Genomic DNA, 15406 nt, shown 5'->3' with positions numbered 1-15406 from the left:
ATGCCTACCAACCTTGACCTTTCAACTACTGCAGTCATTTTTGACAGAAAAATGAAAAACGTGGACTGTCTGCTTCTGCCAACTTTGAAAATAAAGAAGAAAGGAAGAAAACAACTTCTTAAAATGTGGGCTAGACCCCACAAAACAAGGAGAAATTATGAGTGATATGGGTACATTCATATTACATAAAAGACCAAGCTGTATGAGATACAGATCAAAAGAGTGCTTCCTGATCGTGCAGAAGATATTCAAGGCTAAGCATTACTTCGAGGCAGCTGGTTACACAAAGGGATGTTCACCAGATGGAGAGCTTCTCAATTAGGCAAATCTGCAAAGCTATGCAAGGTAACTTCGAGAAGGTGACATGGAGGAAGCTAGTATGCAACAATCAGGGAATGCCTAAATGGATTTTCATCTTGCGACTAGCATTGCATAACAGGCTATCCACAAAAGAAAGGTTAGCCAAATGGGGCATCATTCCAGATCAGATATGTTTCCTATGTGAGAAGGAGAATGAAACATTGCAGCATCTTTTCTTTGAATGTGAAGTATTTGGAAGTATATGGCAACAATTGTTTTACTGGCAAGGAATACAGAGACTGAAGAAACCTTGGCATGAAGAGCTACAATGGATAGAACAATTTGGTAAAGGCAAGAGTTGAGGGGCTGCGTATGCAGAATGACTCTAGTAGCGGCTGTCTACCACGTTTGGCAAAAAAGGAACTATATCATTTTTCAGAAGAAGAAGAGGTCAACCAAAGCCATCCTACGACTGATCATCCAGCAAATTTATGTGAGGGCTAGTTTGTTCCCTAGGCTAGTGAGAACAATGGAATAGTTGAATTGGTATCCAGAACTTGTCTAGGTAGAACGAGAAGAATGAGGTAGAAAGGTAGTGAAAATTAGGTAACTCCAAGCTGGGGCATCATGTCCAGTTGGAGTTATGCTAAGTGAACAAACTGTGATGTGTTGATTTGTACATAATTATACTTCATAAATAAAATTATTTATTTTACCAAAAAAAATAACCAGCTTTTAATTTCATAGTGTTCTATTTTAAATTTCTTATTAATTAACCAGTTCATCTTAATCCTTAATTAGGCAAAATGCTTCTTCCAACTAAACTTAGAACAAAATTTCTCTTCAGAAAAGCTACAAGCTTAATTATCCAAAGTCTATGACCTTACAAGTTACAAGTACCGTATGTATTAGTTACCAAAAAATATTTGGTTAGCTAACTTACCATATTTCTTTATAAGATAGGAAATTTTTGCATATTCCCTACTAATTATCTCAAATTCCAAAACTTTTGTAACAAAAATATAGTCCAATATCAACTGATAATTTTGTTACCTTATACATTAATTTTTTCCAACCATGACTATATTCTTCTTTTGGCACTATAAAAGATCAATTGATTGAGCACAAAGCAGTTCATAACAACTTTCAACGATCATACAGAAAGTGATAATCAATTCCAATAAATAATGAAGAATTTCACTATTTTGTCCCTACTTTCTTTTGTTCTTCTCTTGAGCTTATCAGCTCCTTCTCTTGGTATGAATTTTTTTACTTCTTGATATTCATAGATTTATATTTGATTATTTAATGATTTCGGTTGAAGTGTGTGATCATCTCATTTAAATGCTTAAGCTGTTAGAGAGGGCATACTTCTATTTATTTAATTAGAACTTCAACACACCCCTCCGGGCTTGATTCTTTTAGTTGAGCCAAGCACGCAGAAATTATTTTTGATATTGAGCGGCAGTGAGACTCGAACTCAGGATCTGCTCTAATATCATGTTGAAGTGTGTGACCATCTAATCTAAAAGCTTAATATGTTAGAGAGTGCAAACTTCTAGTTCTATTTACTTAATTATGTCTTCAACAAATTCTCTCGTCGTGATATATACTGGCTAATTTATTCCATATTAATTAATTTGTTCTTATAATTGTAGGGCAACAACCAAAATTATGTCCGACGAGCTTCAAAGTGAACGATCAGTGTGCCAATATCAATTGCTTTTTAGAAGCCTTAAAAATTTATCCAGCCAGTGAGATGCCCCAAAAATGCAGTTGTAGTTCACAAGGGAGTGGCAGCCTATGCTCCTGCTCCATAGTTTGCCAACCTCCAAAATAAATATAATTATGTTAGCAACTTTATGAGCATAATGCTCAATTAATGAAAATAATTTGCATGAACTCTGTGATTCGTGTGAACAGAAACTTTGAGTTTTCAAAATTCGCCAAATTAATAAAATTAAAGAGTAAGGTTTGGAATTTAGATACTTTTTTCAGACCTATTGTCAATTTTTTTTCTTCTTGGATCGAATTAAAATAAAATAAATTTATTCAGCAACTGGAATTTTACTCTCCTGTGCATGTTAATTAAAGAAAGGATTGACCAAAAAAAAAAATTAAAGAAAGGAGGCCATTTAAAAAGAGATGTTCATGGAAAAAGGGACCAACTAATCCATAGCAGTAATATCTATTTTTTTAAGTTATTCATTAATTCACCTTGTTCTAGCATCGGTAAAGTTCATCTTGTTGCAATAGAAATGAACAAAAATAAATAAGTTTATGAATATTCTCTTAACTAATTACTTTTATCCCTTTTTTTAATTTATCATGCCCATAGTCTAAAGATTAATTTGTCATGGCAAGTCCAAATGGTGTTTTAAAAGGTGGGGGCGTGAGCTGAGGCGTTTTACTTGATATAGGATGAGGCGTAAGTCCCATGGATCTTTAACTTTTTATATTTCTAAAATAAAATAATAGTATTATCTATATCTATCTATCTATACTATATTAAAAGCACGAAGCCCCTTAGCGAATGCCGTTCGCCTTTTTTATCCTTTAAAAATAGATTTTACAATGGACAAAATTGTAATTTTTATTATTTTTCTAATATTTAGAACTTCTAAATCAAATAAAATTTTAGTTATTAAACTTTTCCTTATTTGGACTAGGGAAGAAGTCCTAATATTTAGAATTTTAAATGAGTAATATTATCTTTCCATGTTTAGTATTTGTGGAAGTTGTAAAAATATGTAGGACGACAAAATATAATACCGAGCAAACTTGTATGGTGTACAAAAGGTGCAAATTTTAAACGTAGAGTAATGGCAAAAACTTTAAAAAGTTATCCTTTTTTCCAAATTAACTAAAGTTTGTTTATCTAATCATTACTTTGAACCATGTGAGAATTTTAAATAGGAAGTAAAAATTAATTATTATTTTAAATATATAATATTATTTATTTATTTATTTGGAAAAAATTAGAACAAACTGTAATGTGCTAATTTTATAAAAATAATGTTTAATATACTTAAGAAAGTTATCCCCTTTTCAAAATTACTTAAAGTTTTATCTATTAAATTATTCCTTATTTGAACTATGTAAAAGATCTTAATATAGGATATCATACTTATAGTTATAGCAAGATACATATGTGCGCAAATAATACTTAGGATATGGTATTTCAAGATCAAGAATTATATATGCTTTAAGCAGTTTAAATCCTTTGGAGATTGTCATATAAGTATAGTCAAATAAACCATTTAAAGAGACTTTAGATGCATATCAACTTTTCATATCATGCTAGACATATAAGATAAATAAAAGTGATTGCACACACCATTGACTTTATACTTTCAAGTGTTTAAACTGCAGGTCCAAAACAATATGTTTTCATATGAAACCAATTCTACTTGAATTGTTTCTCTAGACTTAAGATCCTCATATATATATATATATATATATATATATATATATATATATATAGCGCTATTATAGATGTCGTTGACAAATATTTTATATCGGTTCCAACCTCCTTATTTTTATATAGACATAAAATAGAGATCTCTCCATTCATATGTTCAGGTACCTGAATCTCTCCTAAGATTTTATGAAGTGTTATGTCATGTGATCTTCTAGATCACTTGCCTCCTTTATTATGATCATTTGCTCATCTTCTTTATCAAGAAGTTTATTTGAAACCGATTTGTCTATATGTTTTAAACGTACTATAGACTTTGTCCTTCTAGGACTTAATAGGAGCATTTGCAATGAGAATATAGTTACTTTCTTTGGTCAACAAATGCGTCTGGCATGATTTGCAATATATTGCAAATGAATTATCTTTTTATGAACTTCAAGTTCATATTATTTTATTCGAGGGATCTAGATGTACACATGATAATTCATTCCACGTAATCTTTTCTCAACTATTTATCATATCTCCCCCTCATGTTAGAAAAACTAACTTGCTTCCTCAACTTTGAAAATCTACATTTGTTCGTTATGGTGTTAATCGAAATATACACCATACATTATGAATAATAAGATGGAATTATTTGGTTCCTGACCCTGAACTACTTGTGAGGGGAGAAAATAATATACTTTTATATATAACGTATATCAAACTGATATATATAACTTTGTTCCCATAAGCAATAGTTTAACTATTAAGTGGAGGCACTAAATAAATCATCTTGCTAAACCAATTGTGATGTAAACCAACTTATCAAGATGAACTATCTTGAATAAAAAAAAATCTTGAAATTATGCTCTAAATCAAATTATTGAGCAAGTTACCTCGCAAACACCATGTTGCGGGTTAATAATAATCGCACATGTAACCATCGCATAGATGCATCTTATGTGGTATACATGGCAGGTGAATGGGCCCATATTCACCTTCGATATTTCCAGCATTCGTGGGATTTAATCCCATTTTTAGTTGGTATATTAATTAATGAGAAAATGCAACATAAGAGAATTCATAAAGAACTTTCTAACTCTTTAATATTTACCCATGTGAATTTTTTTTTATTTTTGCACATCATGCTTAAAATTGATATGGCTAAACTGATTATGCCAACTGGATAAATTATCAATATTGATAAAGTTCAAATTCACACAATGACGTGTGCAATTATCAATAAATTCCAAATTTATTATGATATGAGTTTTTATATCAATAACCTTCTACTTTATTGTGGTATTCTTTTGTTTGTGTAGTACAAACTGGAGAATAAAGCGGGTAGTTTTTCACATACATATTACCCTGCTACAAGTTGTAGTAATAGTAGATATTAAATCTTTCCATTATTTATAGTCTCAGTACGACCAACCGCTTTCGTGAATACTTTAGAAACTCAATTAAGTTTCTTTGAGACTTACTACAACACAATGCCTTATTGATAATCAATTTTATTCCTCAAAAATAGTAATAATTGGTTCTTCCAGAGCTCTTAATTAATGTACTACCACATATTCATCAGCATCCATATGGTGAATATCTCTTTTAAAGAGAAAGTTATGCCATTATGGTTACGGTAAAAATTATATGCAAGATATGTTTCTTGCATTAATGTTATTCTTTAATAATCACATTACCAAAATATTTTGGCGTGTATTAGGTACGTGACTAATGATCATTCATGCCATAATAATGACATTATTTTCTTATATCATCTCAAACCTCTTTCTAGAGGCGAGTGTGGTATAACTACCACTAGCACGTTCATTTTCTTCCAAGAATGAATATGTACTCATAAATCACATGTTGTCACATTCACATCATGAATGAACCATAATCATCTATATGTGATTTACAAAATCTCATGTCAAACCGATGACAAACATTACTTTCACAAAGTGAAGGATTATTTTGAGAATCCTTATTGTTATCATGGCGACGATTATAATTTCGTCTATTGCCACGTCCACATTCATTCATAGTAATAATTTTGTCTTCTTTCAGACTTATCACACACTGCTATCATATTCTCCTAAGGGAATGAGAATGAAGCAAATTCAATAGAACGAGTTTTCAATTCTTTGCCCACATACATGAATTTGATCACGGCAAGGCATAGAAATTTTACCACTTTGGATGGTTATAATTTCTTACAAACTCCATTAGAGTTACAACCAAAGTTTATCGTCTTTGCTTGTATTTAAAATCAAATTATAGAAGGTCAAGTATTTAAAAGCGAAAAATAAAGTAAAATACTTACCTTAAATCCAGAATTTAATCATGAAGGAAGTTCATGGAACAATTGACAATCATTATACTCAATCCCAAAGCTTGTACTCAATTGATTAGAGTCTCGTGCTGATAACGTGTTATGAAACAATAAAGAAGAAGCAGAAGAGTATTGCAGAGAAAAGTAGAGAGAGAACTCTTATTGAGTTGGGATCAATTACAATGGAATAGAACCCCTCTATTTATAGGGAATGAGTGATTTAGCCACAAAGTAACAATCCCTAGAATCTCTCTAAAATATAGATATTCACCATAAATAAAATAATATTTAGAACATTCTAGTTCTTAAGCTTGGGGGGGAAAAAGGCGGCGCAGTATATGAAGTATTTTGTATTGACGTAGGGTTCGGGGAAGATCGCATTAAAAGGGCCTTGATGTAGGCAGCGCCCTAGTGACTGATTTCACAGCTCAAACTCATGACATATAAGACACATAGACAACTTTACCTTTGCTCCAAAGCTCAACTTTATCGGAGCAATCATGAGTGGCTGATGTGGTTCTTACAACTTGTTTGGATGGTTGTTCCTCATTGTAGTGTATTGTATTGTTATCCCAAAACAATATTTGTTTTGATTGTTTCATTAAAATTGATTGTATTGTATTGTTAAATCCATTGTTCCGAAACAATGAAAAGTCCCCTTTTTTGAAACAATCGATTTGGTGTGGTAGGATTGTTTCCTATTTTTCTTTCCAATTATGCCCTAACTTATTACTCCACTATTCTATTTTACCCTTTAGCTTTTTTGCTATTTTAACTCCAAATCTCCAACCTATGACCTACTTTGTTTTTTTCCAGAACTTCTGCCGCCAACATTAAAGGTGTTTTGCTGCCTTCTGTTTTATTTTTTCTCCTAATTTGCTTTTAACTCAATTTTACTTAGTTGTGCTCCTTTGGTTGCCTTCTTCTGTCACGCTTCTTTCTGCTTTCTTAAGGTGTTTTGCCTTCTTCTTTTTTTTAAAAAAATAATTTATTTTTATGCATACTTTTTGATAAATTTAATATTTAAACAATTGAAGGTATTTTAGTAAACTTATTAGTTATAGTACAGTACGGTATAGTTAAACCAAACAGCAAAATATTATTTAACAATAACAAACAATATAATCTATCCAAACATTGTATTCATAAAACGATGTGATACAACACGATACGATACAATACAATACAATACAGTATAAAACGATGGGGAACAATGATCCAAACAAAGTGTTAAGCTTGAATTTTGGCTAATTATGGTTAGAATGGATGGAAACCCCTAATTATTACATTATTTTTTTAAAGATTTCATTGAAGAATTGATGAAAATTGATTCATCACGATTTGAGATCAAACTTTGCACACTCCCCACTATAAGCTTATAAAATTTCAAAAACAACCACAATAAAGAGAAATTTTATCAGAGTTCATTCATAATCATTCAGTACATATTTGATATGATCGAATTTGCTTATTAGCAAACTATTAAACATGTACAATTGCTCTTATTACTTCCACCAACAGCACATTTGCAACTGTGAGGCATCTTACTTGCTGGCCATTGGAATAGAGCTAAATTGCCACAACTAATTTCATCACACGTCCCATCCGCAGTGAAACTTTCCGGGCAAAATTGAATGTCACCTGACACTAAAACATGACAAGTATATACGTTAATAACAATAACAGCAAAATCAATGTAATCTCACAAGTGGAGGCAGTATTAAAACAACCAAATAAGATCTGTCAAAGATAAGTTTGACGAAGAAAAAAATCTTATGCATTGGAAAAGAAATATTAATACCTAGCAAAGGGCCAAAAAAGGTGAAAAATATTGCCAAAGATAGGAAAGAAAACACAATGTAACTCTTCATGTTTTTTAACTCTTATCTTTTTGTATGATGTCAAATTATGAACTTTTAATACTACATACGTAGAGTTAACTCATATATATAGGGCTTGAAGGGGAGTTTAAAACTATAGTACTAGTTCAAATAAGGCAGCCAATATATCAAGATAATAAATTACTAAAAAAGAAGGCATATTGAGAATTTGAGAATATTATTCAAATGAAGGAGATTTAAGTGATTAATGAGATCGATCTTCCTTTGTACCTCAAAAATGGAAAACCGATCCACGAATATTGGACTTCAGGTAGTAATAGTATGGGCTAGCCACTTTTCAGCCCCTGTAATTAAAAAATATCCGATGCCATAGAGTTTCAAGTTTGCCGGTGAAATTCTATTGTTTGTAGTCAAATTTGATTTGTATCATCATAAAGAGGGCGTTGTTACATATTTTCAAAGTGTGGAGAGGTAGGTTTGAAGTGCAGAGATTCAAGAGTTTGTGACTGAAAAAGCCTCCTACCCCGTTCTCTCTTTCTAGTTTGATAAATTTCTTTAATACCTTTGTTGAATTTTTTTACTTGTGCCTAAGTTTATTCTTTGAGGTATTTCAGTCCTTCAGAGAATTTCAGTTTATCTCCTTAACGTGAATTTGGTCCGTCTTTAAAGGGAATGTTACATATTTCCATGCTAATCATTATTTTTTAACTAAATGAGCTGAAAAGGGGCTATTTCTGAATTTTACCTAGCGTTCAACCTAGTTGAGTCAAATTTGATGGTCACACTCTCACAATGTAAAAAGTGTTTTGAACTTAAAATCATGTTAAGTACCATTTACTTGTTCAATAAGAGCACAAGAATTATAAAGTATTTATATATACTTTACCCCCCTAACATGCATGGTGTGATGACCCAAAGGGTTATCTTCTGTTTTAGAACTCGAATCCGTGTTCCCAGACCTTAAAACTCTCATTTTATTCCTCCTTAATTTGCGTGCACAGTCCGGTCGTATATCCGGAAAAGCCCTTATGTGAAAAATTGATGAAATAATAATTTTTGGCCTAAAAAGTTAATTTTTGTTGACTTCGGTCAATGTTTTAGGTAAACGGATCTGGACCCGTATTTTGACGGTCCCAGTAAATCCGTAGTAAAATATGGGACCTGGGAATATGTCCGAAATAGAATTCCGATGTCCCAAGCCCGAAAAATAAATTTTGAAGAAAATTGTAAGATTGAAAATCTAAGGAACTAAAGAAATTGATTAATATTTGATCTCGTTGGTATCGGGCCCGTATTTTGGTTCCGGAGTCCGGTACAAGTTTAGTATGATATTTAAGTCATGTCTATGAAATTTGGTGAAAACGAAGTTTATTTGGCGTGATTCGAACCTTGGGTTAAGAAAATAGAAATTTTGAAACTATCTTGAAAATTTCATGTATTTTGGTGATAAATCTGTAGTTTTAGATGTTATTTTGCCGATTTGATCGCACGAACAAGTTTGTATGATGTTTTAAGACTTGCGAGCATGTTTGGTTTGGAGCCCCAAGGGTTCAGGTGAGTTTTGCATAGGCTACGGAGTGATTTGGACTTAAGGAATTTGATGGTCTGCAGATTTCGCATTTGCGAAGTCTGGCTCGCAAATGCACGCATCGCATTTGCGAAGATGTTTTGCATTTGCGAGCAGAAGGACTGGGATGGGACCTTCGCAATTTGTGAAGCTCAGGATCGCAATTGCGATAAGAATAGGCCGCATTTGCGATGCTAGCAGGCCAGGCCATTCTTCGCATTTGCAAAGTAATGTCCGCATTTGCGAACCTCTTATCACAAATGCGATACTTGTAACTGTTCAAAAACGATTTTGGACACGATTTTTCATTCATTCTCCCATTTTTCCAAACCAAAACCTCAAGAGGCGATTTTCCAAAGATCATTTCTTTCCCAAATCATATGTAAGTGAATCTTAACTCATTTCTTTCAATCTTTTACTTCTTTTCATAAGATTTAATCCTAGAATCTAGGGTTTTTCATGGTGAAATTAGGGATTTTTGGGTAGAACTTAACAATTTCAAAATTTGGGGATTTAGACCTCAAATTGAGGTCGGATTCCAAAATTAATTGTATATCTGGGCTAGGGGTGAATGGGTAATCGAGTTTTGGTCAAAATTTCGGGTTTTGACCAAGCGGGCCCGGGGTCGGTTTTTTACTTTTTGGGGAAAATATTGGAAAATCAATAATTATGCATTGAAATTGATTTCTTTAGCGATAATCGATGTTATTAAGTTAATTATGACTAGATACGAGTGGATTTATGATGACCCAAAGGGTCATCTTCCGTTTTAGAACTCGAATACATATTTGGAGGCCTTAAAAACCTTATTTTCTCTCCTCGTTTTTCATGCGCAGTCCGGGCGTATTTTCGCAAAGACTTTAGGTCAAAAATTGATGAAATAATGATTTTTGGCCTAAAAAGTTAATTTTTGTTGACTTCGGTCAATGTTTGGGTAAACAGATCCGGGCCCATATTTTAACGCTCCCGGTAAGTCCGTAGTAAAATATGGGACCTAGGCTTATGCCCGAAATTGAAATTCAAGGTCTGAAGCCTGAGAAATGAATTTTTCATGAAAATTTGTAATACTGAAAATCCAATGATTTAAAGAAATTGGTTAATGTTTGATCTCGTTGGTATCGGGCCCGTATTTTGGTTTCGGAACCCGGTACAGGTCCATTAGGATATTTATACCTTGTTTGTGAAATTTGGTGAGAAACGGGACTGATTTGGCATGATTCGGACCTTTGATTGAAAAGTTAGAAGTTTCAAAACTCTCTTGAAGATTTCATGCAATTTGGTGTTAAATTCGTAGTTCTAGGTGTTATTTTGGCGATTTAATCGCCCAAGCAAGTTCATATGATGTGTTAAGACTTGTTGTGCGTGTTTGGTTTGGATCCTGAGGGCTCGGATGAGTTTTGGATAGGCTACAAGGTGTTTAGACTTTGGAAAAAGACTTGGTGTTGGATAGATGCAGAGATTGCCGGTCTCAGCTCTTAGGAATGCGGCCGCGGAGTGAAATTCGCGGACCGCGGTAGAAGAACGCGACTGCGCTGGAAACTTTGCAGACCACAGGTAGAATAACGCGACCGCGGTAGAAACTTTGCGGACGCGGTAGGATAAGGCTCAATTTCGCGGCCGCACCCATAATTTTGTTGACCGCGGTAGAGGTCCGCGGCCGCGCCCGGAATTTAGCAGACCGTGTAATGAGGATCAGATTGTGCTATATAAATAGGATATTTCATTCATTCTTCATTTTTTAAAAATCCTAAAACATAAGAGACGATTTTTCAAATACTTTTTCTTCCCCAAATCATAAGTAAGTGATTCTTAAATCATTTCTTTCAATCTTTTACTTCTTTTTGCAAGATTTCATCCTAGAATCTAGGATTTTCATGGTGGAATTAGGGATTTTTGGGTAGAACATAGGAATTTCAAATTTGGGAATTTAGACCTCAAATTGAGGTTGGATTCCAAAATCAATTACATACTTGGGCTCATGGGTGAATGGGTAAATGGGTTTTGGCCCGAACCTCGAGTTTTGACCAAGCGGGTCCGGGGTCGGGTTTTGACTTTTTGGGAAAAATATTGGGAAACTTATAATTATGCATTAGAATTAATTTCTTTAGCAATAATTGACGTTATTAAGTTAATTATGACTAGATAAAAGTGGATTGGAGGTGGAATTAAGAGGTAAAGCGGTAATTGAGCTTTGAGTTGGTCATTGGATTGAGGTAAGTGTTTGGTCTAACTTTGACTCGATGGATTAGGGATCCTCGACTTAGTTCTATGTGAAATTCCATGTGTGTGGCATATAGGTATGGTGACAAGTACCTATGCACCGCCAAATTATTTGTTCAGCTTGTTTCCTTCCCCATTCCCAATATATTGGCTTTCTATCATAATTGCTACATGTTTATTGATGCTTCAATGTCTAATTGCTTCTTGTTAGATGTAGTTTTCTTTATTGAAGGTATTAATTGTTCCGTAGTTTCATTATATTACATTATTGGCTTAAGTTTGTTTATTGCCATTTCTTGATAAATTTTGGTTGGTCTCGCTGTGTAGTAATAACTGATGAGATTTCATAATTGTATAGCTTTTCGTTTGATGTGGTTGAGGCATAAATGTTGAGGAAGATTTGAGCTAAATTGTGAAATACTTGTTTTAGTGTGTGATTGGTACTCATATGGTGGGATCGGGTTGCACTCCACAATAGGAGGAATATAGGTAAAATGTGATTGTCTGGTGTGATCGGGTTGCGCGCCACAACAAAGAATAATAAGAGTGGACAGGTGGGATCGGGTTGCACGCTGCAACAGAAGGAATAAGGGTGATATATTGATTAGTAAAAAGTGTGGACTAGTGGGATCGGGTTGCACGCCGCAACAAGGATTAATAAGAGTGAATGTTCATATTGTTACTGATTATATGGTGGGATGGGGATGTGCGCCACATCATTATATTGTTTAAGTATTTTCACTCTGTTGTGATTCTATTCTGTAGCATTGTAAATCTCTTAAGGGTTGGTTATAGCTGAGTACTAGCAAGATAATTGAGTTCTGTCTTTATTTTTACTGCAAATTACTTTTCCATTTCGTTTCGTACTTCTTTATTATTACTAGTATACAGGTTATATTGTAAATGCCCTGCGTTAGACTCGTCACTACCTCGTCGAGGTTAGGCTCAGCACTTACCAGTATATGGGGTCGGTTGTACTGATACTGCACTCTGCACTTTCTGTGCAAATTCTGGAGCTGGTTGTGGCCGATCGAGAGGTCAGTTGCAAGCATTCATCAAGAAGACCCAATGTAGTCTTGTAGGAATCTGCAGGCCCTGGCGTCCCCTCCTATGTTCTACATTTCTATTTTATTTTATTTCGAGACAAATGTACTTTTCTTTCAGACCAGTATTTGTAGTAATTCGTAAAAATGTTCGTGGATTGTGACATCAGTTTCTGGGTGGTAACTGTTTCGTTTTGTTAATAGTATAAGGAAAATCAGTTAAATATGTGATTCTGCTTTTATTTCTGTTTGAATTAGCTTTTGTTAATCTTAACTATGAAAATTTAAAGGAAAAAGGTGATTATAACTCTAACATTGGCTTGCCTAGCGAGTGCGATGTTAGGCGCCATTACGTTCCCGACAGTGGGAAATTCGGATCGTGACAAGTTGGAATCAGGGCCAGGTTGCCTAGGTCTCACAAGTCACGAACAAGATTAGTAAAGTCTGAGGGATCAGTACGGAGACATCTGTGCTTATCCCCTAGAGGCTACAGAGTTAGGAACAATTTCACTTCTATTCTTCTCTGTCGTGCGATTTAATCTATCAATGCTAATGGAACTCTCTACTTTGTTCCTTCGTTGATGGCTAGAACGCGTACTGCTTCATCAGCTGAGCAGCCTCCCGAGCCCCAAGTGACAGCTCCTATGAAGGGTAGAGGACGAAGCCGAGGCCGTGCTAGAGGCCGAGGTAGGGGCAGGACTAAGCTCGGAGCTAGAGCAGTAGCACCAGCGGCGGAGCCTCGGATAGAGTTTGATGAGGAGGCTCCGGCCCAGACCATTCCAGCAGGGTCAGCTCAGGTTCCAGAGGGGTTCATAGCTACCTCGGTACTTCCGGATGCTTTGGTCCATCTAGTAGGCCTTGTGGAGAGCGTTGCTGATCACGCCCAACTATACTTTTCAGCTCCTGTAATTAAAAATAGCCGATGCCGCAGAGTTTCAAAGTTTGCCGGTGAAATTCTATTGTTTGTAGCCAAATTTGGTTTGTATCATCATAAAGAGGGTGTTGTTACTAGTGCCTAAATTTATTCTTTGAGGTATTTCAGTCCTTCAGAGAATTCCCGTTTATCTCCTTAACGTGAATTTGTTCCGTTTTTAAAGGGAATGTTATATATATATATATATATATATATATATATATATATATATATATATATAGGTTTTCCCTGTTATTTTTTAGAGCGGCTATAAAGTATAGGTTTCCATTCTAACGTGAATTTGGTCCAAAGACAGTCCCTTAGGCCTAACTCATTCACGTGAAGACCCAATATCAACATTTTGGGCTTGATAGTAGAAGCTGATGTCAATGGCCCAGGTTTACTTTGACAATATTAATGGTCTTCAGGTAGTAATAGCACTGCTGTCATAGAGTTTCAAATTTTACAGCTGAAATTTCATGATGATGTCCTAGATTTTCACCTCTGAGATTTGAAACTCCATGCTAATCATTATTTTTCAACTAAATGAGCTGAAAAGGGGCTATTTCTGAATTTTACCTAGCGTTCAACCTAGTTGAGTCAAATTTGATGGTCACACTCTCACAATGTAAAAAGTGTTTTGAACTTAAAATCATGTTAAGCACCATTTACTTGTTCAATAAGAGCACAAGAATTATAAAGTATTTATATATACTTTACCCCCTAACTTGCATGGTGTGATGACCCGAAGGGTCATCTTCTGTTTTAGAACTCGAATCCGTGTTTAGGGGCCTTAAAATTTTATTTTATCCCTCGTGTGCTATCCAGGCGTGTATCCGGAAAGCCCTTATGTGAAAAATTGATGAAATAATAATTTTTGGCCTAAAGAGTTGATTTTGTTTGGGTAAACGGATCCAGACCCATGTTTTGACGGTTCCGGTAGGTCCGTAGTAAAATATGGGACCTGGGCGTATACCCGGAATCGAATTTCGAGGCCTCAAGCTCGAAAAATGAATTTTTCATGAAAATTGTAAGACTGAAAATCTAAGGAATTAAAGAAATTGATTAATGTTTGATCTCGTTGGTATCGGGCCTGTATTTTGATTCCATAGCCTGATACAGGTTTAATATGATATTTAAGTTATGTCTGTGAAATTTGGTGAAAAACAAAGTTTATTTGACGTGCTTCGGACCTTGGGTTAAGAAAATATGAGTTTTGACACTATCTTGAAAATTTTATGTGTTTTGGTGATAAATCCGTAGTTTTAGATATTATTTTGGTGATTTGATCGAACGAACAAGTTCGTATGATGTTTTAAGACTTGCATGCATGTTTGGTTTGGAGCCCTGAGGGCTCGGGTGAGTTTTGCATAGGCTACAGAGTGATTTGGACTTAAGGAATTTTGCTGGTATGCTTCAGGTCTGCAGACTTTGCATTTGCGAAGTCTGGCTCGCAAATGCGAGTATCGCATTTGCGAAGATGTTTCGCTTTTGCGATCACAAGGGCTGGGGGGGGGACCTTCGCAATTGCGAAGCTTAGGATCACAATTGCGATAAGAACATGCCGCATTTGCGAACATTCGTTCGCATTTCCGATGCTAGCAGGCCAGGCCATTCTTTGCATTTGCGAAGTAATGTCCCCGGTTGCGAGTTCACATTTTCGAACTCTGATCGCCAATGCGATACCAGTAACTGTTCAAAAATGATTTTGGACGGGATTTTTCATTAATTCTCCTATTTTTCAAAACCTAAACCTCAAGAAGCGATTTTCCAAAGACCATTTCTTCCCC

The 15406-nt window shown here is 34.8% G+C and overlaps 1 protein-coding gene across 1 annotated transcript; it reads left to right on the top strand.

Annotated features, from left to right (window-relative positions):
• Positions 1–302: 302 nt before the first annotated feature.
• LOC104213648 (uncharacterized) lies at positions 303–662 on the top strand. The gene has a single exon (XM_009763177.1). The coding sequence runs from the start codon at positions 303–305 to the stop codon at positions 660–662; it is 360 nt and encodes a 119-aa protein (XP_009761479.1).
• The last annotated feature ends 14744 nt before the right edge of the window (positions 663–15406 follow it).

The sequence above is a fragment of the Nicotiana sylvestris genome, chromosome 3, assembly GCF_000393655.2.
Source record: "Nicotiana sylvestris chromosome 3, ASM39365v2, whole genome shotgun sequence".
NCBI classification, from domain to species: domain Eukaryota; kingdom Viridiplantae; phylum Streptophyta; class Magnoliopsida; order Solanales; family Solanaceae; genus Nicotiana; species Nicotiana sylvestris.
Note: the sequence above shows the minus strand (reverse complement) of the source record. Positions and strands in the feature narration are given on the sequence as shown.